General features: G+C 40.2%; 1 protein-coding gene across 3 annotated transcripts in view; it reads right to left on the reverse strand.

The window, feature by feature from the left end:
- RGS6 (regulator of G protein signaling 6) overlaps positions 1-27,635 on the reverse strand; it is a 584,468-nt gene that overhangs the window by 545,145 nt on the left and 11,688 nt on the right. For all 3 annotated transcript variants that reach the window (XM_061156754.1, XM_061156753.1, XM_061156755.1), the window contains exon 2: positions 12,770-12,873. In XM_061156754.1, the coding sequence (XP_061012737.1) occupies positions 12,770-12,853 (84 nt within the window). In that variant the 5' untranslated portion in view covers positions 12,854-12,873. The remainder of the gene's footprint in view (positions 1-12,769; positions 12,874-27,635) is intronic.

Below are 27,635 nucleotides of genomic sequence, written 5' to 3' on the forward strand. Positions count from 1 at the left end.
CTGGCTTAGAGGTTGAGAGTGAAGAAAACACTGACCCTGATTATTAGACATCCCTCCACTCTCTTCCGTCGTCTGCTGAAACAGAATTGTGATAACAGCCCAGGGAAACCCAGTCTATCCATGCAAAAACCAAGATTGCTCTTCTAGAAAAAAATATGTGTATGTATCTGTGGATCAGGAGTTATAATACAGTTTATGCCTTTTGACCTCGCAATTCTAACTTTTGCTATTAATTACAAGAGACTAAGTAATTAAATTATGGGACATTATCCGCCTGGAATATTAAGCAACCTTTAAAATTATGATAACATACTGTAGCACAGATTAATGCTTAAGATATGGTAGGGAAACATAAAATAGTTAATGTGCTGTGATTATCCATTAGGTTAACATATAATATATATGCTGCTGTTACAAATTTTAAAAGCTGGGAGGAAACAGACCAAAATATTAACTGTAGTCATATTTGCATGGTAGATGTTTTTCTATAGTTCATCCTTTGATTCTTTCAAATTGAGTTATTACTTTTAAAATGGAAAACAAGTTGTTTTTTAAGAGGGAGAGGAGAAAGAAAATCAGTTGGCGGAAAGCTCAGCTGTACTGATATCTTGCCATGTGGGTTTCAGAACTAAAAATGTTTTATGATTTCTTGCTTCAGGGTCTCCATATGAAGAATGAGGCTATTATTACATCAGGTACAACTCCTGGATTTAGTATTATAAAATATACTATCTCCTAAATACATCTTATGGTTTCTTATCATCTCACATAGCACCCATCACCTAGAATCATTTCTTGGCTCTTTTTCTACCAGACCAAATCCCCCCTTTCTTAAAGATGTAAGTCAACTCATCTCTCTCCAAATGTCTTTTCCTCTGTATGCCCATCTTGTGCATGCCAACTCTCCTGTAAATAATTACAAATGCCCTGAGATTTCCCTTTTTTCTTTTTCTACATAATTCAGTTTATTTGTAAACCAAAACAAAAACCACATGCTTTAAAATAAAGCAAGCCCAGATTCAAACACCCGTATCAGTTATTTAATCCTTCTGAAACTTGGTTTCCTTATCTGTAGTATAGGGTGACCACCACATACCTAACAAGCCATTCTAATGAGTAAATGATTCAGTGTATGTAGTACACCCAGGATAGCAGGTCGTATACAATGGGGAGCCAGTAATTGCTCAGTTTTTTCCTTAATCTTGCACCACTCCTGGGCTCTCCAAATGGACTGTACAATTGTCTAGGACAGGGAGCATGTGGTATCCTACTTTTTATTCCCCTACAGAAGTGTGGGGGGGAATAAAGCACAGTGCCTTACCAGAAACAGATGTTCAATATATATACTACTTATTGATCGGGTTTTTTCTTTTTGCAAGGAGCACTAAGCTTCAGGGAGAGAAAAACTAGAAACTATTATGGGTTGAATTATGTTCCCAGAAAAGATATGTTGAAATCTTAAGCCCTGGTGCCTGTGTATGTGACCTTAATTAGGGAATAGGGCCTTTGCAGGTGTAGTTAGTTAAGTGAATACCAGATCTGAATTGGACTGGATTAGGATGGGTCCTCATAAGTAGGCCATGTGAAGACACAGAAGCAGAAGGAGATGTGAAGATGGAAACAAAATTGGATTGATGCAGCTACAATCCAAGGAACACCCAGGATTACTGGCAGCGACTAGAATCTAGGAAGAGGCAAGGAAGGATTCTTCCTTAGAGCATTCAGAGGAGGTGTGGCCCTGCTGACAACTTGACCTTATACAACTAGCCTCCTGAACTGTGACAGCATAAGTTTCTATTACTTTAAGCCACACAGTTTGTGGTAATTCATTAGAGCAGCCCTAGGAAATGAAAACAAAAAATATTCAGAAGTGTCATGACAGATATAAGTTATGTCCTGTTTTCCAGACCAAAAAGGTCTTTGGAGCCAGGTAAGATTGCCTTTGGCTTCCCTGGGGGCTCAGTGGTGAAGAATCTGTCTGCCAAGCAGAGGACACAGGTTTGATCTCTGAGTCATGAAGATCCTCTGGAGAAGGAAATGGCAACCCATTCCAGTATTCTTGCCTGGCAAATCCCATGGATAGAGGAGCCTGGTGGGCCCATGCTGGGCCCACGGTGCAAAAAAGTAGGACACCACCTAGTGAGTAAACATCAACAAGATTTCCTTGAGATAAAGCTTCTTTTCAGGACCATTGCATATTAAGAGTTATTTGTCTAGCATAGTCCCCCTTCCTAGAGTTCTGCAGAACTGGGTTGGAGTGAATAAACCCATTTGGATACTGTGGTGGTATTACACTTTAGCGTAATCCTCCTCCTCCTCCTACCTACCCCAGTGACTGGTGCCACCAGACACCCAGGCCCATATCCGAGTCATCAGCCTCCAATCCTCTCTCTCACCCTCCAAGTCAATTCTACTTCCTAAACATACCAAAATTTTTCTCATCTCTAGCACTGCCACCCTCAACCAATAAACCACTTAGGAAACGTCTTTTCTAAAACATTTTAAGAGCAAACCAAGGCTATCAGAGACAATGTTCAAAGTCAGTGTTCTGAGGTTCTCCTGTCAATGACTAAATGTTTCAGAATAACCCTCCTGCTGAGAGCAACCAGAAAGACTGAAAACCGTTTTGTTCAATTTGTTTGGAGGTATTGGAGCACTACCAAGGCAATAAGAACTTTAAACCAAGATCTGCAAGAAGAGAGGCAAGAAGATGAGCCTGGCAATTACAGTTTCTTTTTCCTCTCTGGACACTGCCAATTTCTTAAGCCAAAGGCATGACCAAGAAGCTGATCAGTGCTTTCAGCAGTCTCATGAAGCTTAAGGGATAACAATTGAAGGTCAGAGTCAAGGATGAGGAAAGGAGCAAACATCCTGGGTTTTTATTGGTACCAGAAGAGCTCACACCCAAGAGAAAAGGTGATCTAGAAATATACTAGCTCTAACAAGAACTGAGATCCAGCTTCATACAATCTCTGTACTGAGTTAGACTAAGGTAATCCACCACTTGCCTAACTGACAGAAAAGGAAAAAAACAAAAACAGAACTAGGTCCTAAGACTTCCCTGGCAGTCCAGTGGTTAAGACTCTGTATTTCCACGGTTGGGGGGCGGAGGGGCGCCAGTTCAATCCCTGGTTGGGGATATAAGATAGCATTCCCCCAGAGCCTTAAAAATTATCTCTCCAATGCTAATTGTACAATGTTTTGAACTTAATAAAAAAATAACTAGAAAAAATTTAAAGACAATATAAACAATCCAGCAAGTGATATAGATTTTGAAGTATCAGATACTCACTTAATAACTATGATTAATATGTTTAAGAAATTAAATGACAAAACAGAGAATTTTAGCAGGAAACTGGAAACTATCAACAGTAATTCAGTGGAAATTTTAGAATTTAGATAGCAACAGTTAAAGCTATAAATTCCACTGAATGGATTTAACCACAGATTAGATACAGTTAAGGAAAGAACTTGTAAAACTGAAGAATAAGTCAGTAGAAAATATCCATGTTGAAACAAAAGAATAAAAAATATAGAAAGGAGCATAAGGAACACAAAACACAAAGAGAAAGTCATAATATATGAACAAAATCTCAAGAAGAATAAAAAGAGAAACTAGACATAAACAAAACTTGACAATTTAATGGGTGAGAATTTTCCAAACACCGATCAAATATAAAGAATTGCTATTAACTTTAAGAATAATAAAAAGAAAATAATACCTCACAGTAAACCTGCTAACAACCAAAGTGAAAGAAATCTTGAAAGCAGTTAAAGATTTCAAAAGAGATTACAGTCAACAAAGTAACAATAAAACTGACAACTTATGAACAAAAAACAACTTTTGAACAAAAATTATAGAAGCCAAGAAACAATGAAAGTTATCAAAATGTAGAAAGAAAATAACTGACTATCTAGAATTATATATCTATGAAAAACATCCTCCAAAAAATGAAGATGAAACAGTTATTTTTTGACAAACAGAAACCTAGAATTTATGTCGAACAGACCTGTACTAAAGAAAATACTAAAGGTAGTTCTTCAGACAAAAGAAAACAGACTTCAGATGTAAGCACAGAGATGCAGAAAATAATTAAAACATTGGAAATAATAATTTTAGCACATCTACATAACTATTATATTTAGCAAATAGAACAAAAATGGTGAAGTCTTTTAGGGTTTTAAAAATGAAGAACAGTCAATCTGACCATATCCCAGGATGTCAGTAACCATCTCCCTTTCAAGGCAATTATTAGGTCTACCAGAAAAGTAGTCCAGTAACCTAATTATGGAGTCATCCCAAATATGAATAATTATTTAATTAACCCCCTTTCAAGAAACATTTGATTTATTTACAACTTTGGTTATTATTCACCAAGGAGGTATGGACATTTTTTTGGAGTAACTATATGTCAATATCTATATTTATAGCCTTGTATATTTTTTCCATTCTTTCATTGTCCATGTTCAGTTTTGATTTGTAATGGCAAGCTAACAGATTTTTTAAAAATAGCCTTCCTACCCCGCAATGATTTAAACACACTGGTGGATTAGACAGTAAACAATCTGCCTACAATGAGGGAGACCTGGGTTCAATCCCTGGGTTGGGAAAATTCCCTGGAGAAGGGAATAGCAACCCACTCCAGTATTCTTGCTTGGAAAATCCCATGGACAGAGAAGCTTAGTGGGCTACAGTCCATGGGGTCACAAAGCATCGGACACAACTGAGCAACTAACACATACATACATTTTCCTTTCACAGGTATTTATCAGCTTTTAGTTTTTCTTGTTCAAAATCTTGCAAATGGGGAATCTATTCTGTGACCACTAAGGTTCTCCATAGTGTAACAATGCAGGAATATCAATAGTTATAGTAATAAACTGTCTGCCAAAGTGTAAAATCTTAGTCTGTTTGAAACGAAGTGAGGGGAAATTTTTGAAAAAATGAAATGAAGCCTTAAGTACACCAAAGGCTTTCAAATTAGAAAGCTATACTCAGGGAAATACATCATATTAAACCACACTGAGCTAGTCTCCAGGCTAAAAATACCATCCCTTTCATCTGTGGACACTGATACCACTGGTCAGGGACTTGCCTGCACTCCTGTCTCCTGCCAACCAAGATAATGTGATGGGAAGCTTCTCCCCTCTCAAGTTTAATCCTAGGGGAAAAGGAAAACACAGCAGTTTTTTCCTAAGGCAATTAAGAACCTTCAAAATATTTAATGAAAGGATTCTTAAAATGCAGATTGAACAATTAAATTAGTTACCCAGAACACTCTCTGTAGTTCGTCCTTGGGAATTTTATTTAATGCTAAAAAAAAAAAAAAAAAAGATGAAAGACAGCCCTATGTTTGAGGCCAAAAAGTATTTGTTTTAAACATACTGACTTCCTTGTTTTTAAAATTTAACTTGGGTTAACTTTTTAAAGAAAAGTAAAAAGAAAGCAAAGGGGGCTATGAAAGAATAAACATAATAAAATGTGGATTTCTGTCATATGGATTATCGAAGCCCTGGAATGTTAGAACTGAAAGTACTTTTGAGATCACTCAGCCCAGTTAACCTTTCACTTCACAAATGACAAAACTGAACTGAATAAAACATAGAAGCAACTTGTACGTGGCCATAAGTGAACCAGTGGGGGCAGTGACAATAAAGGGCCAGATAACCTGGTCCAGTTACAAACTCTATGACACTCTTGATTTATTCACATACAAGGAGAGGGGAAGGCAAACCAGTTCCACAGTTACTCGTTTCAAAATTTTGTTGGACCCAGACCTTCTGACAACTCTCAGGTATAACCTAGTGAAAAACCCCTCTCGTTCCCCCTCATTATCCTCAAATCTGCCCTGGATCTTACCCATCACCAAGTCCTGTAGATTCTACCTCCCAAACAGCTCTCAGGCACTTCCCTTCATCTATATTATCACTGCCACTGATTTGGACATCATCTTTTTTCCTCCCATGAACTCCTGTAAAAGCACCAAACTATTCCTCTGCTTACTAATCCCACCATTTCTCTTACAGCCTCCCTCTACAATCCCATTCTGCACATCGAACATACAACTTCCCTGATTTAACTTCGTGGAGAATTTCTTTGTGAAGTAAAACAGGATCTCAGTAGGTTCCTTCACTTTGGGGATTAGACCTGTATGAGTCAGAGGCTTATCTGTAAACAGATGGCACATAAAATATAAGGCAATTCATGCAAGGTTTATTTCCAAAAGGACCAAGTATAAACAAGTGGCAGGGCATAGGGGAACCATAAGGGCACATTCAGAAACCTCTGACTTGTGGAAGTAGAACCACGTAGTTAATGGCTTCCAAAGTGACCCCTGATGATCTCCACTTCTGGGTATTTGTGCCCCTGCATAAACCCCTCACCTTGATTGAGGGCTAGACCTCATGACTTGTCCCTAATGAAAGAGATGGAGCGTCATGTCCAAGATTTGGTTATAAAATAGTGGGACTCCCACTGCCAGCCACCCCTCCTTCCACCTTTTCTTTGCTTGCTCTGATGAAACAGGCTTCCATGCTGTGACTCATCCTATGAAGAGACACATATGACAAGGAACTGAGAGTCACCTCCAGACAACACACAGTGAGGAACTGAGGCCATCATTCAATAGCCCTTGAGGAACTGAATCCCACCAACAACCATGTAAGTGAGCTTGGAAATGGGTCTTTCTCCATTTGAGCCTTCAGATGAACCTGCTACATCTTGACTGTAGCTTGTGAGATACCCTGAGCCAGAGGACCCACCTAACCTGCACTTGGGATTATGGACCCACAGAAACTGTGGCAATAAGTGTTCTGTTTAAGCCACTGGGTTTGGGGTAATCTGTTACACAGCAGTAGATTACTCATACAAAATGGAACCATCTCAAGGCCCGAAAGGATGAACAGAAGAAAAAGGGGTCAGGACCCAGAGGAGGAGAGCAGTTTGCCTAGAAAGGAGCAGTGAGTTTCAGTCATGGGACATAGTCCATGGCAAACCTTGCCGAGAGGGAGTCAAGTGAAGAAATATCCTAACCTTCCTCTTCTTCCCCCCTCCCATGTCTTCCCAGGCCCCTACTGACCAAATTCAGTTGAAAGTCAGAGGTTCTGGGAGCCCCGTAGATGTAGTCCCAGTGGGACAGCGGGCAGCACGTAGAGGAGTGGAGCGTGGGTGTAGAGACACAAAGAGAAGATACCTACAGAGCATCCACACTCCTTGTCTGATGTATCTTCTATTTTATGGTCCGGACCTAATTTAACTAGCCAGCTTTATTTCTCAGCTCTCCACCATAGAAACCCAGCACCAAGAAGACATGCACTTGTAGCTTCCAGAACACAGTATACAAGACCCCAACTCTGACCCTTTGCATGTGTTAGTCCTTCTGCCTCCACACTTCTCTCATTGTCTGCAAGGTTAATTCTCATTTATCTTTCAAGGATTAAGGCAGGAACCCAACCCTCTGGATGCCTTCTAGGACATCATCATCCCCTCTTCTGCTATGGGCCTCCTGACCCTCCTATCTCCTCCTGGACCCCTCAGCTTAATTCTCTGTGCACTGCAATTGTCTAGTTATCCACCTCGCCCCACTGGCCAACGGGTTCTTTCAGGGAACAGCATTCATCCTGTCTTCCTAGCATCTGTGTCTGGCACACAAATGATACTCAATACATATGTGCTAACTGAATAGTTTAAAATCCTCACACGCCTTGGTCACCAGGGTCTGCAGGTTCCGGCTCTCAGCTGTACAGCCTCTACCTTCAGTGAATTCTGAAGCAACGTCCTGTTGCTAGCTTTCTCAAAACCACTGCTGAAACCTTCCATGCACATTATTTAGTCCAACTCCATCACTTTGCATAGGAGGAAATGAAGCCAAACAGTATCTTATTTATTGAGTTTACTTATTAAGTTTATCCTGTGGGTAAACAGGGTTAATTTTATCAAGCTTCTTTCTATTTTATGTAGACTAATTTTTTTTCTTTTTTTGTAAGAAATGTTTCTTAGTTGGAAAGGAGGAAGGCAAAATAAGAAGCAGAGCCAGGAAGATGAAGTTCCTCATTGGGAGAACCAAAGCATTAAGTGAGCCAGAGCTCTCAGTTCCCTGTTTGGCATCTTCTGACATAATGTACCACCTCCTGACCTTCCCAACCTGGGTCACAGGAAGCTACAATTTCCTCTGTGTACCTACCATTTGGGGGCTTCCCTGGTTGGCTCAGCAGTAAAGAATCTGCCTGCCAGTACAGAAGACACGGGTTTAATCTCTGAGTCGGGAAGTTCCCCTGGAGAAGGAAATGGCCACCCACTCCAGTATTCTTGCCTGGGAAATTCCATGGACAGAGGAGCCTGGTGGGCTATAGTCCATGGGGTTGCAGAAGAGTCAGACACAACTTAGTGACTAAACAACAACAACCTACCATTTAATTTCCCAGAGTTCTACCAAATCAGATGACCAACCCAGGTGGAAATTTGTCAAGAGACATTATTACCACCACTTGGAACCAAATAAAATCAGAAAGCAACCTACTCTCACTCAAAACAATTACTAGTTATTAAAGAAAGCAAACATTTCAGAACATCTTCACTCAAGAAACAACAGCACTAGCAAGTAGAATGAAGCTTGAGCATTACAAATGTTCAAAGGTACCCCAAGTCACACTGTGGAGAAAAACCTCGAAAATCAAAGATCTGCCACATGATATTTTCATTAGTTTAACTAATGGCTTTTGGCCCCAACAATGTAGAAATGGTAGTTTGTGGTTGATAAATCAATGGGAGAGAGGATACCAACTGGTCCTGTCAAGTCACCAGGACCCCATCACGGGTTCACTGGGAAATTGCCAAGTAACCTTCAGCAAATTTTACATCTTTCCTATACTTCAGTTCTCCCATCTATAAAATGAGAATATTGACTAGAAAATCTCTTAAGATGAAGTCACTAAAATTCCTTAATTCTAACTCGATAAGAGCCTTCTTCTTCTACATCTTGTAACATCTGCAAATAATTACAAAATCAAAAACCCCCTTCAAGATACCAACTTCTCCATGACTTTACAATGCATACTCCACCCGGATATATTAAAAGACACTAAATAAATGTGTTTCAAACTTAGCTGGGTATCACATTCTCTTGAGAACACTTTAAAACTCAGATTCCTAGGATCCAGTTCAGACCTATTAAACAAAAACAACTTGAGGGTCCTTTGAAAGTGAAAGTGAAAGTGGCTCGGTTGTGTCCAACTCTTTGCGATCCCATGGACTATACAGTCCATGGAATTATTCAGGCAAGAATACTGGAGTGGGTAGCCTTTCCCTTCTCCAGGGGATCTTCCCAACTCAGGGATCGAACCCAGGTCTCCCACATTGCAGGCAGATTCTTTACCAGCTGAGCTACCAGGGAAGCCCAAGGGTCCTTTGAGGACCAATATTTTTCTAAAGTACGCCTAAATGATCTGATATACAGCCAGGTTCAATGACCCCCAGGATCTTTTGGATCTAGGAACAGTAAAAAAAAAAAAAAAAAAAAAGTTAACAGGCCTAAGCAACTTAATAATTAATATTTTCTTTTAAATAGATTTTTAATGTGACCAATACATTTTTCATGCAACACCTCCTATCCAAAATGTGAATATGAAGGATAGAAAAACTAAATTAGAAAGCCTGCTCAAGTCAATAAATAAACCATGCCTTGGGAAAGTACAACTTCTCACAGTTAATGACATAGAAAACATGAAAAGAAAATGTAGAGCATTCTGAAAAGTGTAGGCTTAAGAAACCCACCCATCATTACTCATATGTCAGAAGGTTACCTTCCTAAATGGCATTTAAAAGTCACAACAACACTATGGACATAATCACCCCACTTATTAATCGGAGGTTTACTCAAAAGCTCCATTTCTCTAGATTTAGCTTTTTAAATGTCAACATCTGAATCAACACAACACAGTCCAGGCAAAAATTTCACACTGAAAACATCTGACAAGAGAAAGAAACAAACAGGTAAGGGAACAAAGATTAAAATGAAAGCATTATTTGCATATTTTTAAATGTCCATTTCTGTTACAGACCTCTGAGAAAAGGTTTGATTTTACAGCTCTGACCTTGAATAAATCATTACATAAGAGGACTTCCATAAAAAATATTTTTAATCAACCTTGGTTTCACGATGCAACCTTTACCCACACCTTGAGGATAGTGTCCTACATTAGGTAAGTCTTGGTCATAGCCAGTGGCCAGTCTACAGCAGAGAACTAGATGGATATCCCATGTTTCAAGCACAACTAGGGCTTAAGTTAGTCCAATTAACTAGATTTAAATGATTCCAGGTCCTGGACCCATACTGGGCGATAAGTGTGTCTGCTTTCTTTCTAATAGATTGAATAGATCCAATGTCTCTTTTCTATCAATTAACTACCATAGAAAATAACATGAACACATATATACCCACCACAGATTTGTCATGAGGAAGCAAGATAGATTTCCAATGTAGAAACCAAATAACTAGTGGTCATTTCTCTGAAAAATTACAGCATTTTACAACTTTATCCCTAAATTACAGTAAAAAATTAAGAGGCCCCTGGTACCACCCAAAAAGTAAAAATCAAGTTCCCACAAACCTGTAGGGAGTTATCCCCTCCCACATAATACCAAACATTCTTTGGAAAGGTATTTGGATTGCACGACCTTTCCATGTCCTATTAACCTTTAGTAATCCATTGATTTGCCATCTCCTGAATAATATAAAAATATTTGCATTGTTTTCCTGTGTCTTAAAAGGCAACTCACTCTATGAATGGACCTTTTTAATAGCACCAACATTTATACAATTTCATAATTTATTTCCTCTCCTAGTGTCACTGACTCTAGAAGAAAAAAGATAAAAGGAAAAGAAGCCTTCATCATGGACCACTTCTATGCCAAGCACGATGTGAGATGCTTTACTGACTTTATCCAAATGAATCTTCACAATAACTTCATGAGGTATCATCTTTCCTCCCACCTTTTCCCCTGCTTTTATAGATAAAAAAACAGAGACTCACAGAAGTTATTTAACTTACTCCATCCAGGTCACACAGCTTGGAAGTGGCAGAGTTGCCATTTTAACCCAGGTCTGACTTCAAACCCCATGTTCCTACAAGCTTGGCACAGGGTCTCCTGGTCCAAGGTGGGTTAAGAAGGTAATTAATAAATGTCTTTATGTTATTTTACATGTCTCACAACTCGGTTAGCCCCACTAATCTTTTTTCTTTACTACAACTTAATAAGCATCTCTCTTAGAAATGGGTTATCTAAGCATTCTTTTGTAAAGCAAAGGATTAAGGAATTTAATACTAAAAGCAAGAGTACTCTGAGAGTTCTATTTTTACAAGGAGAAGAGAAAAATTCACCATGTTGATCATCCAGGAATATCTAGTTCAACACTGTTCATATAATTAACATAGATAGAACACAGTCTTGCAGAATACACAGAACCCAGCAGACAACTCAAATATTTAGTGAAACAATTGAGCATGATCTTATTTTCCTTATTTTTAATAACATATGACGTAGTTCAGCTCCGTGTGCACAAACATGCAAACATTAAAAAGGTACATGAGAAACAGCACCTATTTTCTCAAATTCAGCAATGCACAAGTAAAACCAACGTGCCACATTTCCTTCCTTTAAAACATATGCTTCCAAATATTTCTATTTGAATTAATAGCACCAATGCCCTTCTATCACCCAAGGGCAAAAACCAGTCATCTTTGACTCTCCATTCACCTTCTGATTTTTATATTCATTCTGTTTCCAAATCGTTGTTAATTCAGACTCTTTAAACCTCCTGCTCAGTCCTGCTCATTTCTGAGGGGGGATACAGAAGCACCCCAACCTATCCCTGCCAAAGCCTCCAATCCACCCTTGATGATGGTCCACTTGGGGATAAAAGCCTCACCGGGGCAAGGCTCATAATCCCCCAAAAATGTTGTTTTTACAACTCCTGGCACTAAAGTTTTTATGATTAAATTGCCTGCGACTCAACATTCTAAAACTTGGCTCCATCCAGACTCTGCTCTAAATCTCACCTCCATTTACTCCAATTATTTGTAAGTCATCCTTTGCCCAAGCTAACCCGGTTCTGGTTGCCCTTCACTTACTCCTGCTCTTTACCTTTGCAAAGCATCTCATTGCCTGGAATATTGCTCTACCCTTCCACTTTCCACGTAAGGCAGAAATCCTGTGGATCCTTTAAAACTGAGTTCAAGGGCCTCTCCTCCAAAGCCCATGCCAGATCTCTGAGGTTGGAAGTAATTGCCCACCTCCTCTGAGATTATGGCACACTCTACCAGCACTTCTCTTTCAGAAATTAACACTGAGACTCTATAACAGTGATCTGCATACATCTTATGTCTCCTACCAGCTGTAAAGCATCTAATACAAACACAACTCCGCGTCCTTCCAACAGCATCCAGAACAGATCTTATGTGTGCTATGGGTTTGAAGAACATTCAATTAATTAATGTTACACAAAGACCTTTACATGGAAGGACAATACGTGTCCATCTGCACTCTTAGGCAATCTTTGGTTTAAAGAAAACTAAGCCACATAATGTTTTTCAAATGTTCGATGCCAGCATAGCTTCCTTGAATTTTAAACTTTGGGAATCAGAGGGTCTGAGAAGAAAATTATGTTCAATATCAGTCAAGGCCATTTAGGCTGAAAACATTTGTCGAGCCACCCATCAATCATCAACCCCCACAGAATACAGACACGCAGCGTTCAACCAGATTCCTTACTTTGCGGTAGACTATCATATTTGGAGAACTCTCCTCTGGGTCCACGATCCCCACTGCTCTCTGATCCCCGGATCCCTGAGCCATCCTGGGTGTCTTCACTCACACTGCAAAAATAAATGAATAGACCATTAAGACAGGAAACAATTACATAAATAAAACTTTGCCATGCAAAGAACTAAGTATCTTTTGGCAGGTGGCATGGAAATGAAACATGATGTAATTGCTTTTTGTTCCTCATTAGTTTAAGTGGTATTTTTCTTAAGTCAGGGGTAATTGTTGTCTAACTATCCATATACATGCTTCTCATTCCAAAGCCACATGGTTTGTTGGCTTTGTTTTCAGCTCAGAATCATACACTCTAGGGGTGATCAGATGGCAATCTTAAAAAATCTCCTGGAGATAGATGAAGTCAATCATTTTGATGTTGATTTTGTCTTATCAAATCTCATGATTAATTCTACGTATTAAAACGTGAATATTTTATAAAGAAAATACAAAACAACACCACTAGGAGATACCACTTACACACACCAGGATGGTTATAATATTTTTTTAACTCAAACAAGCATTGACAAGGATGTAGGGAAATCAGAACCCTTGTACAGTGTTGATAGGAATGTAAAATGGTTCGGTCACTATGGAAAACAGTTTGTTAGTTCCTCAAAAAGTCAAACATAGAATTTACCATATAACCTGGCAATTCCACTCATAAGAACTAAAAGCAGGCATTCAAACCAATATCTGAACACATATGTTCAGAACAGCACTATTCACTGAAAAATGGCAACAACTCAATGTCCCTCAACTGATGAATGGCTAAACAAAATATGGTCTGTCTCTGCAATGGAATGTAGTTCAGCCATCCGAAGTAATAAAGGACTGATACACACTGCAACATAGATCAGCCTTGAAAACATCACGTTAAGTAAAAGAAACCAGACACAAAAGGTCATTGCGATGGACAGAATATTTATGTCCCTCTAAAATTTATATGCCGAAATCCTAACCCCAAATCTGGTAGAATTAAGAGGTAGAGGGTGTAATGGGATTTGTGTCCTAATGAAAGAGATTCCAGAGTGCTCCTTTCCACCAAGTGAGGACCCAGTAAGAAGAAAGCCATCCATGAAGAGGGAATTGAGTTCTCATCACACACCAAATCAACTTAAGCCTTGATCTTGGACTTCCCAGTCTCTAGAACTGTGAGAAATAAATTTCTGTTGTTCATAGGTCACCGGGTCTATGGTACTCTATTATAACAGCCTGAAGGGACTAAGCCAGTCCATATTCCATTTACATGAAATACCTATTTACATGAAATGTCTTTGGGAAATCCACAAAGATAGAGAGCAGATTCGTAGTTACCAGCAGTGGAGGGGAGGAGGGAATGGACTGGATGTTTAATAGATGTGGGGTCTCCTTTGGGGATGATGGAAACATTTTTGAACTAGATAGAGGCAAAGGCTGCAGAACCCTGTGAATGCACTTAATGCCACTGAAATGTACACCTTAAAATTAATTTTAAGTTATGCAAATTTCATCTCAATTAAGAAAAATGAATATTTTTAATCTGACCTTTTTTTAAAACAGCCTGAAAAGACAGCAGTAGACAATGAGAGCATATGGAATTTTTTAGTTAAAGAAGCAAATTCAGTTCTTGGTATGATGCACTATTTACTGGGTGACTTCGAACAAGTTAAATAACCTGCTGGTTTCCTTTGCTAACTTCCTTTTAAAGCAAAATGCTGAATGCCCACTCGTGCCCAGAACCATGCCAAGTCACCTTCCCCTACATTGCTCTCATCAGTAAAATGTGAATTTCACTGAGTACTCACAGGTAAGGGTCAAATAAATCGAGTGTAAAGTATCGTATCAAGCCATAAAAGTCCTATACAAATGTTATCACTAATCTAAGAGCCTGCCTGGGTTGTTTGCACAAAATTCATAGGCTTTTCATCAAAGAAAACTTTTATAAATACCATACTTGACAGAAAAGGCCATTTCAATTTAAAATATAAACTCAGGAAACATTTTATTAGAAAAATAAGTTGGTACCAAAGGTCATCCCATAAAAACAAATTTGGGCAGAAGATGGGGAAGAGATAGGAATCTGCAATTTATGCTAAGAATTTAATTGCCCCAAGTATCCCATTTGAATAATGTTGCTTGTTTTCTTCATCATTTATGAATTAGGCTGCATTTTAACAGTTAGATTACAAGTTAGATACAGAACATCATTCTATTATCTCTACCCACCATAATGTCAGTATTTCTATGAATATTCTACTACATGGAAACACTCATTATTATTCTAATCAGTCGCACTTAAAAGTTAAATGAACAACACGCAGTTTAATTTTTAAACAACTACTTACTTACTCTTTTACCTAAACACAGAACATGACTGAGCATTTAAAACAAAACTGAGTCTATTTATGTATCTCATTTACCTATGTAACAGAGCCACCTTGGGTTTCTATTGCTTTACTTCAAAATGAACACTTTCACTTTAATGAGCATATTATCTCCCTCCCTCTCTGCCCCAAAAAACTGCAGTAATAGCAGGATTGGAAATGACCTGGAAACAAAGGTGTCAGCCCTCCTTCTGCCTTTCCCTGGCCACTCCTTACCCTCAACAGCAACATTCCTATGTATTAAAACAGGCTGGTGAACCAGGCTCTGGACTTCAGACTGCTCAGTGAATGCAAATAGCTTCTAGTTTGGAACTTTAGTGAGTCTAATATGTAGTAGAAAAGCTTCTATTTTTGGTTTCCCTATCAACTCATTTTAAAATTCAGACAAGTCATTTAACTTTCCTATGTCTAGAAAGAATCATTTCTAAAATAGTGATGCAAGCACTTTCTAGTCTATATGTCAACAGATGTTAGAGAGTACTAGATGTGAAAGGTGTAGGTAAGGATATTCTAATTAAATCACTGACTATAGAGCTGGAGTTCCTAAAATTAAAGAACTAGGTTCTCATTTATTATAATATAGCATAAATTTTTACTTTTAAATGAACTACAATAAAAGTGAAATAAGAGCCTTTTAAATTTAGTGGTGGAGGAAAACAAAACCTTCTTTATGTTACTTAAATACACACGTATATAAACACCACAAATAATTTAGGAACTTGTAACGTTCGTGAATGTTTTTCTGAAAAAACCCAACTACATTCAATAGAAAGAAAACATGTCAATAATAATATTTTTCTACACTCACTTTCAACTAGTAAAAGAGGAGAAGGGCAAATGAGTTGCCACCACACATTCCACAATCTCCAAGGAGAGATACGCTAGCTTAGTGGTGACAAGCTGGTCTCTGTTACTGGACAGATCTAAGTCTGAATCCGGGTTCCACACCTCGCTGAGTGATCTGGGCAAGTTACTTTACCTCTCTGTGCCTCTGTGCCACAGCCCCATTATAGTTGAAAGCCCTCTAAACCGAGAAGCCTGGACGCCTCACCTGATCTGCAACTATCTAGCTGCTGGAACCAGGTCAAACCACAGCCCTAACTGGACATCAGCTACACATCCTTAGGATTCCAGTTCGGCCTTAGACCCTCAGAACTTCAAATTTCTCACTTTTCTTCAGAGACTCACAGAATGCCCCATGCTACCTCTCTCTCGTCATCACTGCCTATATACTAGCACGTCGCCTCTAATCATGACCATATTCATGCTGAACTTCTCAAAAAAATCACTGAACTGAGAGGCTAGCACGCCCCCTCCCAGACTCAGCACCCCTCGCCACGAAGCAGTTCCTGTAATACCAGTACCCGCCACTAGGTGCCGTAGGACTCAACATTTAATCTTGGCGCAAACAAGGAGCATCCAATGGCACAGAATTTCATGCTTCCTGCCGAAGACATAAAAATAAATCAGACACAAATGGTCTCTCCTTAAAATGTTCAGAGTCCAGAAGGGGTTATGTGTCCAGAAATGTAGGAAATTGTAACACGTGGGTGCTCAGTTATGACAGCAGAGACCAGGAAGAGGTAACAACCACAATCAAAAGGATGAACAGGAGTCTGGGGGAAGCAGAAGATGTCCTTCCAGCCTGAGTCACAACACAGGTATGGGCATCTGAAGCCACAGAAGTTGCAGACACTCCAAAGGAAAAAAAAAAAGTAACGGTGATCTGATGTCAAGGACATTAAGTGGGAGACAGTCAAATGTGGAGACTGAAATCATGGGGATTTGCAACTATCTGAATTCATATGACTTTGCTCACTTGTCTATAAGCGATCTCCACTGCTAGAAAGTCAGTTCTGCCCAGGCAGAATCTTTGTCAGTGGGGTTGACTCTTCTAATTCCTGACATCTAGAAGGTACTCAAATATTTTTTAAAGAATGACAGAACTGGTAAGATTTCACTAAGATGCAGTATATCCCATCTAGAACACTCATCTGGTTAACAAGCCATTAAAACTGCTCAGCAAAGAAGGCTCTTTATCCACAAAGACCCAGGGATGGAATCACACATGAAGACTTTCCCCAAGGTTTATTGATATGGGCCCGCCCTAACTCAAGAATACACTTTTGGAATCCATGAGCAATTTAGATCAGAGGGAATATGTGGGAAGGTAGAAAGTATATGAGGAGAGACCCTGTGAATAATAAAACAACTGAACATCTGTGACTCAAACTCTAATTAGTAAATCTTCTGAAAGTCAAGACTGCAATTCACTCCAAACCTACATTGCATTTGCAGCTTCAGTTACAACCAGTGCCAGCTGTTTTCCATCGTACGCTGGCCTCTCTAGAGCAACCATGGCCTAGGGTCCAGCAGACAATGATGCTGAGCAGGGCAGGTAGGAAGGACCTCGATGATGTGGGAGAGGGAGGGGCTTTAAAGTCACACCAGGAATTGCATCTCAGCTCTGACCACATCAAGGCTGTTGTGTGGGGGGCTTTGGCAATTGATTCCTTCACCCTACACTTGCAGCTCTTCACCTGGAGGCAGAGAATTCTCTACTTTGCAGGGGTTGCTATTGAAGAAGGAATAAAAGAAGCCACACAAATTTCCTTGGCAAAGAATGAATAGCAGCAACTGACCAGCAGTCTTGTTTTTGACCAGTGCTTGGCCAAGTGAAACTGCCAGACTAACGCCATCAGAATGACTGGAGAAAGCCTTCCCCCACCTCAGGTCTTCGGAGTATCTGAGATGGAGCCACCAGCAGTCTCCCAAGCTTCCCCGGTGATCCTGATGCTCAACTAAACAGCAGACCACTACAGTTAGACTACACCACCACTAACCCCAGCATCACAAGCAGCAGGAAGCCTGAAACATTGTGCCCGCCACCCCTAAATGCCCAGCCCTCAAAGCCCTGTTCAGAGAAATACCTTGTCAGAGAGGTAATCAAAACCTGCTTGTGATATAGTCTAAATATTTATGCTACCAAATAAGAACTTCTGTTGATGTTATTTCCTCTCCCCCATATTATATCCAATTCATATTGTTTGCCTCGGCCCATTAAAATCCAATGGATTTCTTTTCTGACATCAGCAATGTTGAGCACTTTAGAAAAAAAAATTTACAAGATGTGCGCTAGCTCGGTAGTACAATCTTGTTTATACAGCTCTAATCTGACTGAGTGGGCAGGAACCTCAAGGGGGAAGAAGGAAGAGCAACAGCTCTTAAGAACAAACAACGCTTTCTGTTACTGCAGAGTCTGCCAACTTGATGTCTCCTATATACTCAGAGTTCAGATACTCTATGACGCTGAGTGTCTGTTTCAAGTAATGCACCAAAGATCTGAAAACAAGGGGCTATAGTTCAACCCTTCGGGGTCAGTGTTGCTGGCATGCCAGGTACCCAGGATTTTACTAGGCTTTAGTCACTTGGGATTTCATTTTAAGGAAGTTATTTTAGGACTTTAGTTAGAACTTAGGGATTCCCAAGAGCTGATTCAAGGACCTGAACAAGACGGGCAGTCTCAGAATCACCAGGTTGGGGCGGGGGGGGGGGGGGGGCGGTGGTGATAAAGATACATGTTCCTGGTTCCCATGCTCCAGAAATTCTAATCCCGTAGGCCTAGGACAGTCCCTTTGTTGTTGTTCAGTCACTAAGTTGTGTCCAACTCTTTCCGACCCCATGGACTACAGCACATCAGGCTTCCCTGTTCTTCACTGTCTCCCAGAGTTTATTGAATTGGTGATTCGATCTAACCGTCTCATCCTCTGCTGCCCGATTTTCCTTTTGCCTTCAATTATTCCTAGCATCAAGGTCTTTTCCAATGAGTCAGCTCTTCGCATCAGGTGGCCAATGCATTGGAGCTTCAGCTTCAGTCCTTCCAACAAATATTCAGGGTTGATTTCCTTTAGGATTGACTGGTTTGAGCTTCTTGCAGTCCAAGGGACTCTCTATAGAGTCTTCTCTAGCACTACAACTCAAAGGATGTCCCTGGAGACTTATAAATGAAAACATCCCCCAGGTGATTTGGAAGTACAGTCAGGTTTGGGAACTAGTGACTTAGATCCCATGGAGTCTGCCTTCTCTTCACCTGACACTCCCATCCTGCCCCGTGCTGCTGGCTGACTGGGCAGCCAGGCTGACTAAGGTGGGGCTTCTTTAACTTCCCTTGAATTCTGCTGTAAACTCACTGTGATGGATAATGCCAAGGTCCTGGAGTCAAAGAACTGGCTCTCAGTCCCGGCCATGCTACTAAAGAGCCATGTGACCATGAACAACATATTTCTACGCTTATGTAGCCTCATTGAGCCTTGGCTTCCTCTTCGGAACAAATACTCATCACCTGTACCAGTGGGTCTCCACTTTGCCTGCTCATTAGAATCACCTGAGCAAAGCCTCACATCAACTCTAACACGTAGATGTTATCACTTCCACACTACAGATGAGAACACTGAAGCTAAGAACATAGGCCACTTGCCCAAAGGTAAAACAGCCTGTCAGTCAAGAATCTAGAATTCAAATCCCATAGACTTCAAGGCCCACAGACTTTCCAACAGGTGAGCTTGGTCTCCAGTGAAATCGCTGATACAAAGTATTGAAAACAAAATTTTGTAAATATACAAAATTTCAGTATATACTTAAATATACAGTATTTAGCACACACAGACTAATTACAGCATACTCAGTAGCAGGTACTTCTGGTACATGATACAACTGGCACATAGTAGGGTCTCAACTAATTGGTAGTTCTCTCCTAATGACATCAGTGAAGCAGATGTCCCCGTATCAACCCTACCTATAGGCATATAAATAAACACAATCCTCCCTAAGTTGTTCAGCTGCTTGACAGCCTAAACAAACTAATCGACCAAAGCTGCTTATAAAGAAAAACATTTTTGCATTCCTTATATTAAACACAGGTCCTAAAAAGCTGGGAGGGAGAAGTGGAAAGTTCTTCACAGAGGAGGATGCACTTGGCCATGTGACATGCCTCTGGTTCTGTTACTGCAACCTATGCTTGGAGTTCAGGGCATCCTTTCTTACCAGGGGCCGTGAACTCCACACAGCTCTGAACAGTGCAGACCCTGCCAACTCTTCGCTGACTCCTCCTGCCTTTTGAACTTTTCCTCTGTTAGCAGTATACCCACTATGTCCTTCCACCTCCTTTCTGAACTCAAACCTTCTGTGGCCTTCTTTGCTGGCAACCTGGCTCCCCCCAAAGACATCCCCTGCCCTGCATGCAGTTGTCCTCACCCTACCTATCTCAAGACCAGGAAGGAAGGCAAGCCTCCTCCTGGTCCTCCACTGTTGCTTCAATGATTTCCTTCCTGTCGCCCTACCCAGACTTCTCTTGCAACACTCAGACCATCGGCCACGCCACTGTTAAGGTGTGAGGCCACCCATCCTCTCCTATTAAGACTTTTCATTTCCTGACGATTCCAGCTCGCAGGTCTCAGAGGTTTTCTTCATCCCTTGGTCAACTCAGTGACTTTTAACGTTAGAGCCAAAGCTGGTTTGTCTGCCCTTTTCTTCCCTCTTCTGAACTCTTTCCCTTCCTCCTCTTCAGCAACCATCTCACATGGCCACACGCTGGATCTTGCCATCACTGGTGACTGTACCACTTCAAGTCCCAGTACAAACCAAGAGGGCACCCTCTTCCCACTGCCCCTGTTTCCAGATAACCTACTCTACATTCCCAACACACATTCCTCATCCTTAGACATTCTATCCATTTCAACCATACCTTTGGTACCATCGCTTACTGCTCCTCACTCTGCCTTCACATTCTTATCTCCCAGGCTCCAATATTTCAATCACTCATCATCACTCTCTTACAAATGGCCTCCACTTCCTCACCTCCCCCGAATTTCTATGTCATATTTGCTGACAAAACTCCAACACTGGTGGAATCCAACTCTCCGCCACACAATATCTGAATATCCAAGCTCACATTGAGCAGGTGAACACTGCAGGGTGGGGAGGAAATCACACAACCAGGCTGACAAGCTGCAGTTTAAATTCATGAGCACAAAATTTCAATGAGAAGAAAGGAAGGGAGGGAGGGAGGAAGGAAAAACAAAAAGGAAAAGAGAGCTAGTCAATTCTGCTCACCAAACCTAAAAGGTTTTCCTGCCAAACTCGCTTTCTGGATTGGCTATCTTACAAATTCTCCTTGTTCAAGTTTCACACATGGTCTCAGTAGATGGGCTCAGTTCGAAATCCACTGAAGAAATGGAAGCCAGCAGAAGGCAAGGCACTTTGCCAACAAAGGTCCGTATAGTCAAAGCTACAGTTTCTCCAGTAGTCATGTACGGATGTGACAGCTGAACCTTAAAGAAGGCTGAGAGCTGGAGAATTGATGCTTTCAGACTGTGGTGCCGGAGAAGACTCTTGAGAGTCTCTCGGACAGCAAGGAGATCAAACCAGTCAGTCCTAAAGGAAATCAATGCTGAATATTCATTGGAAGGACTGATACTGAAACTCAAGTTCCAATACTCTGGCCCCCTGATGGGAAGAGCCAATTCAGTAGAAAAAGAGCCTGATGCTGGGAAAAATTGAAGGCAGGAGGAGAAGGGATGACAGAGGGTAAGATGGTTGGATGACATCACTGACTCAATGGACATGAGTTTGAGCAAACTCCAGGAGACAGTGAAGGACAGGAAAGCCTGGTGTCCTGCAGTCCATGGGGTTGCAAAGAGTCAGATATGACTTAGCAGTTGAACAACAATAAGAAGGCAAGTCTCTCATCTTGAGACAGCCTCACCTAAACCACCATGTTCTTGATCTTCTTTCCGCTGCAATAGAAGTTTTGCTACATTGACTAAAGGGAAGTTGCTCTGTTTTTGCTCTTAACTGGAAGGTGATAAGAGAGCATATTGCTTCTCAACTACACTATCTCACCACGCTGACAGGCTCCAGTATGATAACAGCGGATTACACCTCAAAGACCTCCAAGACACTTGCTCTCTGAAGTGTAAGACAACAACATTGCTGTTGTTGTTCAGTTGCTAAGTCGTGTCCAACTCTTTGCAACCCCATGAATTGCAGCATGCTAGGCTTCCCTGTCCTTCACTATCTCCTGGAGTTTGTTCAAACTCGTGTCCATTGAGTCAGTGATGCACATAAGTGGATAAGGAGTATATAGGGAAATGTTAAGTCAAGAGAGAAAGCAAAAACAAGAACCAGGGGAATTTGAAGCTTCTAGCAGCTACAACTCAACAAACATTAAGCACAGCCCAACTCCTGGCCAAATTAAATAAAACCTCACGGGGAGGGCCTGGTTACCTCAGTTTCTATCACCTGATTCATCATATTCAGCTTTCAAGGAAAAAAACCATGATCCATGCTGAGGCAATAAAAACACACAATCTAGAGAGACAGTTCAGTTCAGTTCAGTCGCTCAGTCGTGCCCGACTCTTTGCGACCCCATGGACCGCAGCACGCCAGGCCTCCCTGTCCATCACCAACTCCCGGAGTTTATCCAAACTCATGTCCATTGAGTCAGTGATGCCATCCAACCATCTCATCCTCTGTCATCCCCTTCTCCTCCTGCCTTCAATCTTTCCCAACATCAGGGTCTTTTCCAATGAGTCAGTTCAGAGACAAGCAGTTATGAAAACCAGATATGACACAGAAGCTGATATTATCAGACAAGAAATTTAAAATCACTATGATCAAATATGCTAAAGGTTCTAACAGAAAAATAGACGATAATGAAAGCAGAGAGGTAGAAATGCTTCCAAAAAATCCTTAAAAAGGAAATGCTAAAAGTCAAAAACACTGCAACAAATGAAGAATGCCTTCAATGGGCTCATGGGTGGACTCTATATGGCCAGGGAAAGATTCAGTGAGCTTGAGGTCAACAGAAACTTCCACAAGTGGGGAAAAAAGGCGGGGGTGGGGCAGAGAAAAAAGTTTAATGGAACAGAATACACAAAAACTATGGTACATATCAAAAGGTATAAGTATAATTGCAGTGCCAGGAAGAAAAAAAAAAAGAGAAAGAAGATATATTTAAAGGAATAGTGACAGAATTTTCCAAAGTTAATGATATACACAAAACACAGATCCAGAAAAATAAGAGACCAATTGGCATACATTAAAACAGAACAATACCCCGAGACATACCATATTCACACTGCAGAAGATGAAAGACAAAGGAAAAATCTTGAGAGAAACAAAAAGAAAAACCTTAGCTATGGATAAGAATTACATGGGGCCTCTCATCAGAAATCACACAAAACATGAGTGCAACTGAATACTAAAAATATTGAGAGGGAAAAAAACACCAACTTGGAAGTCTACAGCTAGTGAAATGATCCTTCAGAAGTGAAGGAAAAATAAACTTTCTCAGACAATAAATACTGAGTGAGTTCATCACTAGCAGACTTGCCGGCAAGAAATGCTAAAAGTTCTTCAGGCAGAGGAAAATTTTATTGGTCAGAAACTTGGATCTACCAAGTTAAAGAGCAAGCATCAGGGAAGAAATAAAGGGAAATAAAATCTTGTATTTTATTATTCTTAATTGACCTACAAGAAAAGAATAAGACTCTCTAGATTGTGTTTTTTCATTGCCTTTTAGCATGGCTCGTGATTTTTTGTTGAAAGCCAAACACAATGCATCAGGTAATAGGAACTGAGGTACCCAGGGCTTCCACATGAGGTTTTTATTTAGTTTGCCAGAAAAAAAAAAAAAATTTTTTTTTAAAGATTAGCATTTCAGTGCCTGACCCAGAGCTCAAGAATAGCCCCCTCCCCAGACAATCAACTAGTTCAAGGGTCAGCCAACTAGGGCCCCTGGGACAAACCTAGCCTACTGCCTGTTTTCATATAGTCTGTGAGCTAACAATGGTTTTTACCTTTTCAGATGGTAGAAATAACTTAAAATAAGAATAATACTTTATGACACATGAGAACTGTATAAAATCAATATTCTGTGCCATAAACAAAGTTTTACCAACATCCATTTGTTTACTTATTGCCTTGGCTGCTTTCGTACCGTAAGGGCGGGGCTGAGAAGCTGGAGGGTTGATGTGGCCCACAGAGCCCGAAGTATTTACTCTTTGATCCTTCACATAAATTTTTTTCTGTTCCCTGAACAAGCCTGGTCACTTCATTTTTCAGAGGCTGAAAGCAAGGCCTGGGAGACAGAATTACACTCCAATGTCACTCTCCTGGTCAGTTAATAGAGCCAGTGTGAAAATGCAAGTCTTCAGATCCAAGGGCCCGCGAGGACTTACATTTCGTTAAGTACAGATTTTAAGATCATAGTGTCTAATACTACTGACTAATACTACCAACTCTGGGGACTGCAAAAGTAACATTTTAGTATTCTCTTATTTCACATGAAAGATAGTGTGACGGCTAGAGGAGAAACAGGAGTGACAGAGAAGCTTTGCCAGCTTCTATGCACAAGAAGGGGATGACTAAGAGATGAAGAGGAGGACATGTTCCTAGGGGACCAAGAAGAAAAGCACTCCAATTGGCTTCTTTTTTTAGAAGATGTCAGTTTTACTCCTTGGGATTTTTTTTTTTTTTTTTTTTTTTGCTTTCTTCTTTTTTAAATTTTTAGAACAGGTAAAAATCAGTATCTTTATACTCTAAAACTAGGCAGTTAAATATGGGGTCCAGGGCTTCGCTGATAGCCCAGTGGTTAAGAGTCTGCCTGCCATTGCAGGGAACATGGGTTCAATCCCTGGTCTGGGAAGATTCCCTACGCCACAGAGCAGCTAAGCCCAGGCACCACAACTACAGAAGCTCTAGCCCCATGGAGCCCATGGTCCACTACAAGAGAAGCCACCGCAAGGAGAAGCTTGTGTACCACAACTAGAGAAAGCCCAAGCATAGCAACAAAGACCTAGCACAGACAAAAAGAAATAAATGAAATAAATTTCTTCTTTTGAAAAATAAGGGATCCATCTCTTTCATGACTCTGCAGTGCATACACGTGGAGTGTACAGACGTTTCCCCTTCTGGAGAAAGCAAGACTTGACAAAAGAAAGATCTATTCATAAGGCTCATCAGGCAGGAGAAATACAGGTCAAAGAAATAAGAAGATAGATTCCTAAGGGTACGATTTTATTCATATTATGTAGATGGAAGACAAAAATAGTACAACTAGAATGTACCATATCCTACACTAGAGATCTGTCTTATAGCAGAACACACACACACACACACCCCAGAACAACTAGAAAAGTTGGGTAAAATTTTGAAAAGAGAGCTCCCAATGCAATGAGGTCATATGGAAAAGAGGGAGGTTTAGAAGGGAGCGGACATTTCTGCAACATTGCTGTAATGTATCTTGTCAAGTCCAACATCCATTCATGAAAATACTCTGAGCAAAATTTAAATGCAAGGAAATTTGCTTAATTTGATAAGGAATATTTTAAAAACACATATAGTGACTCTTCAAAAATTTTCCCACTGAGATTAGGAACGAGACAAGGATGCCCACTCCTATTCACCATTATATTAGAGGTCCCAGTCAATGCAACAGGCAAGAAAAAGAAATAAAAAGCACAAAGACTGCAATTTTGTTTGTTTAGTCACTCAGTCATATCCAACCCTCTTGCAACCCCATGAACTGTAGTCCACCAGGCTCCTCTATCCATGGGATTTCCCAAGCAAGAATACTGGAGTGGGTTGCCATTTCCTTCTCCAAGGGAGAAGTCCCCCACCCAGGGACTGAACCTGTGTCTCCTGCGCTGCAGGCAGATTCTTTACCACTGAGCCACCTGGGAAGCCAACAATGACTGCAAAACAAAAAGCAAAAACTTTTTGCATGTAATTTAATTATGTATATGGAAAAGTCATAATAATCTACTGATCAGACTTACTAGGATTTACAAGTAAAGTTAACAAAGTCACTGGATATAAGGTCAATATATAAAAATCAACTGTATTTCTATATACCCACAACAAATAATCAGAAAATGATGCTTTTAAGAGATACCATTTAAAACAAACCAGAATTTGTTTTAAAAACCCAAACTGATAAAACAGATAATCCAACTGAAAAATAGGCAATAAACTTGAAGAGGGACTACAAAAGATTAAATAAAATTGATTAAAAAAAATACTAACAAGGCACATCATTAGTCACCAAGGCAAACTGAGACCACAATGAGACAACTACCCACCCACCATAATGGCTACAATTAAAAAGTCTGACAATTCCCAAAATGGCTATTTTACCCAAAGCAATCTATAGATTCAATACAATCCCTATCAAGCTACCAACGGTATTTTTCACAGAACTAGAACAAATAATTTCACAATTTGTATGGAAATACAAAAAACCTCGAAGAGCCAAAGTAATCTTGAGAAAGAAGAATGGAACTGGAGGAATCAACCTGCCTGACTTCAGTCTCTACTACAAAGCCACAGTCATCAAGACAGTATGGTACTGGCACAAAGACAGAAATATAGATCAATGGAACAGAATAGAAAGCCCAGAGATAAATCCACGAACTTATGGACACCTTATCTTTGACAAAGGAGGCAAGGATATACAATGGAAAAAAGACAACCTCTTTAACAAGTGGTGCTGGGAAAACTGGTCAACCACTTGTAAAAGAATGAAACTAGAACACTTTCTAACACCATACACAAAAACAAACTCAAAATGGATTAAAGATCTAAATGTAAGACCAGAAACTATAAAACTCCTAGAGGAGAACATAGGCAAAACACTCTCCGACATAAATCACAGCAAGATCCTCTATGACCCACCTCCCAGAATATTGGAAATAAAAGCAAAACTAAACAAATGGGACCTAATGAAACTTAAAAGCTTTTGCACTACAAAGGAAACTATAAGTAAGGTGAAAAGACAGCCCTCAGATTGGGAGAAAATAATAGCAAATGAAGAAACAGACAAAGGATTAATCTCAAAAATATACAAGCAACTCCTGCAGCTCAATTCCAGAAAAATAAATGACCCAATCAAAAAATGGGCCAAAGAACTAAACAGACATTTCTCCAAAGAAGACATACAGATGGCTAACAAACACATGAAAAGATGCTCAACATCACTCATTATCAGAGAAATGCAAATCAAAACCACAATGAGGTACCATTACACGCCAGTCAGGATGGCTGCTATCCAAAAGTCTACAAGCAATAAATGTTGGAGAGGGTGTGGAGAAAAGGGAACCCTCTTACACTGTTGGTGGGAATGCAAACTAGTACAGCCACTATGGAAAACAGTGTGGAGATTTCTTAAAAAACTGGAAATAGAACTGCCATATGACCCAGCAATCCCACTTCTGGGCATACACACTGAGGAAACCAGATCTGAAAGAGACACGTGCACCCCAATGTTCATCGCAGCACTGTTTATAATAGCCAGGACATGGAAGCAACCTAGATGCCCATCAGCAGATGAATGGATAAGGAAGCTGTGGTACATATACACCATGGAATATTACTCAGCCATTAAAAAGAATTCATTT

This window comes from Dama dama, chromosome 12 (assembly GCF_033118175.1).
Source record: "Dama dama isolate Ldn47 chromosome 12, ASM3311817v1, whole genome shotgun sequence".
Classification (NCBI taxonomy): Eukaryota; Metazoa; Chordata; class Mammalia; order Artiodactyla; family Cervidae; genus Dama; species Dama dama.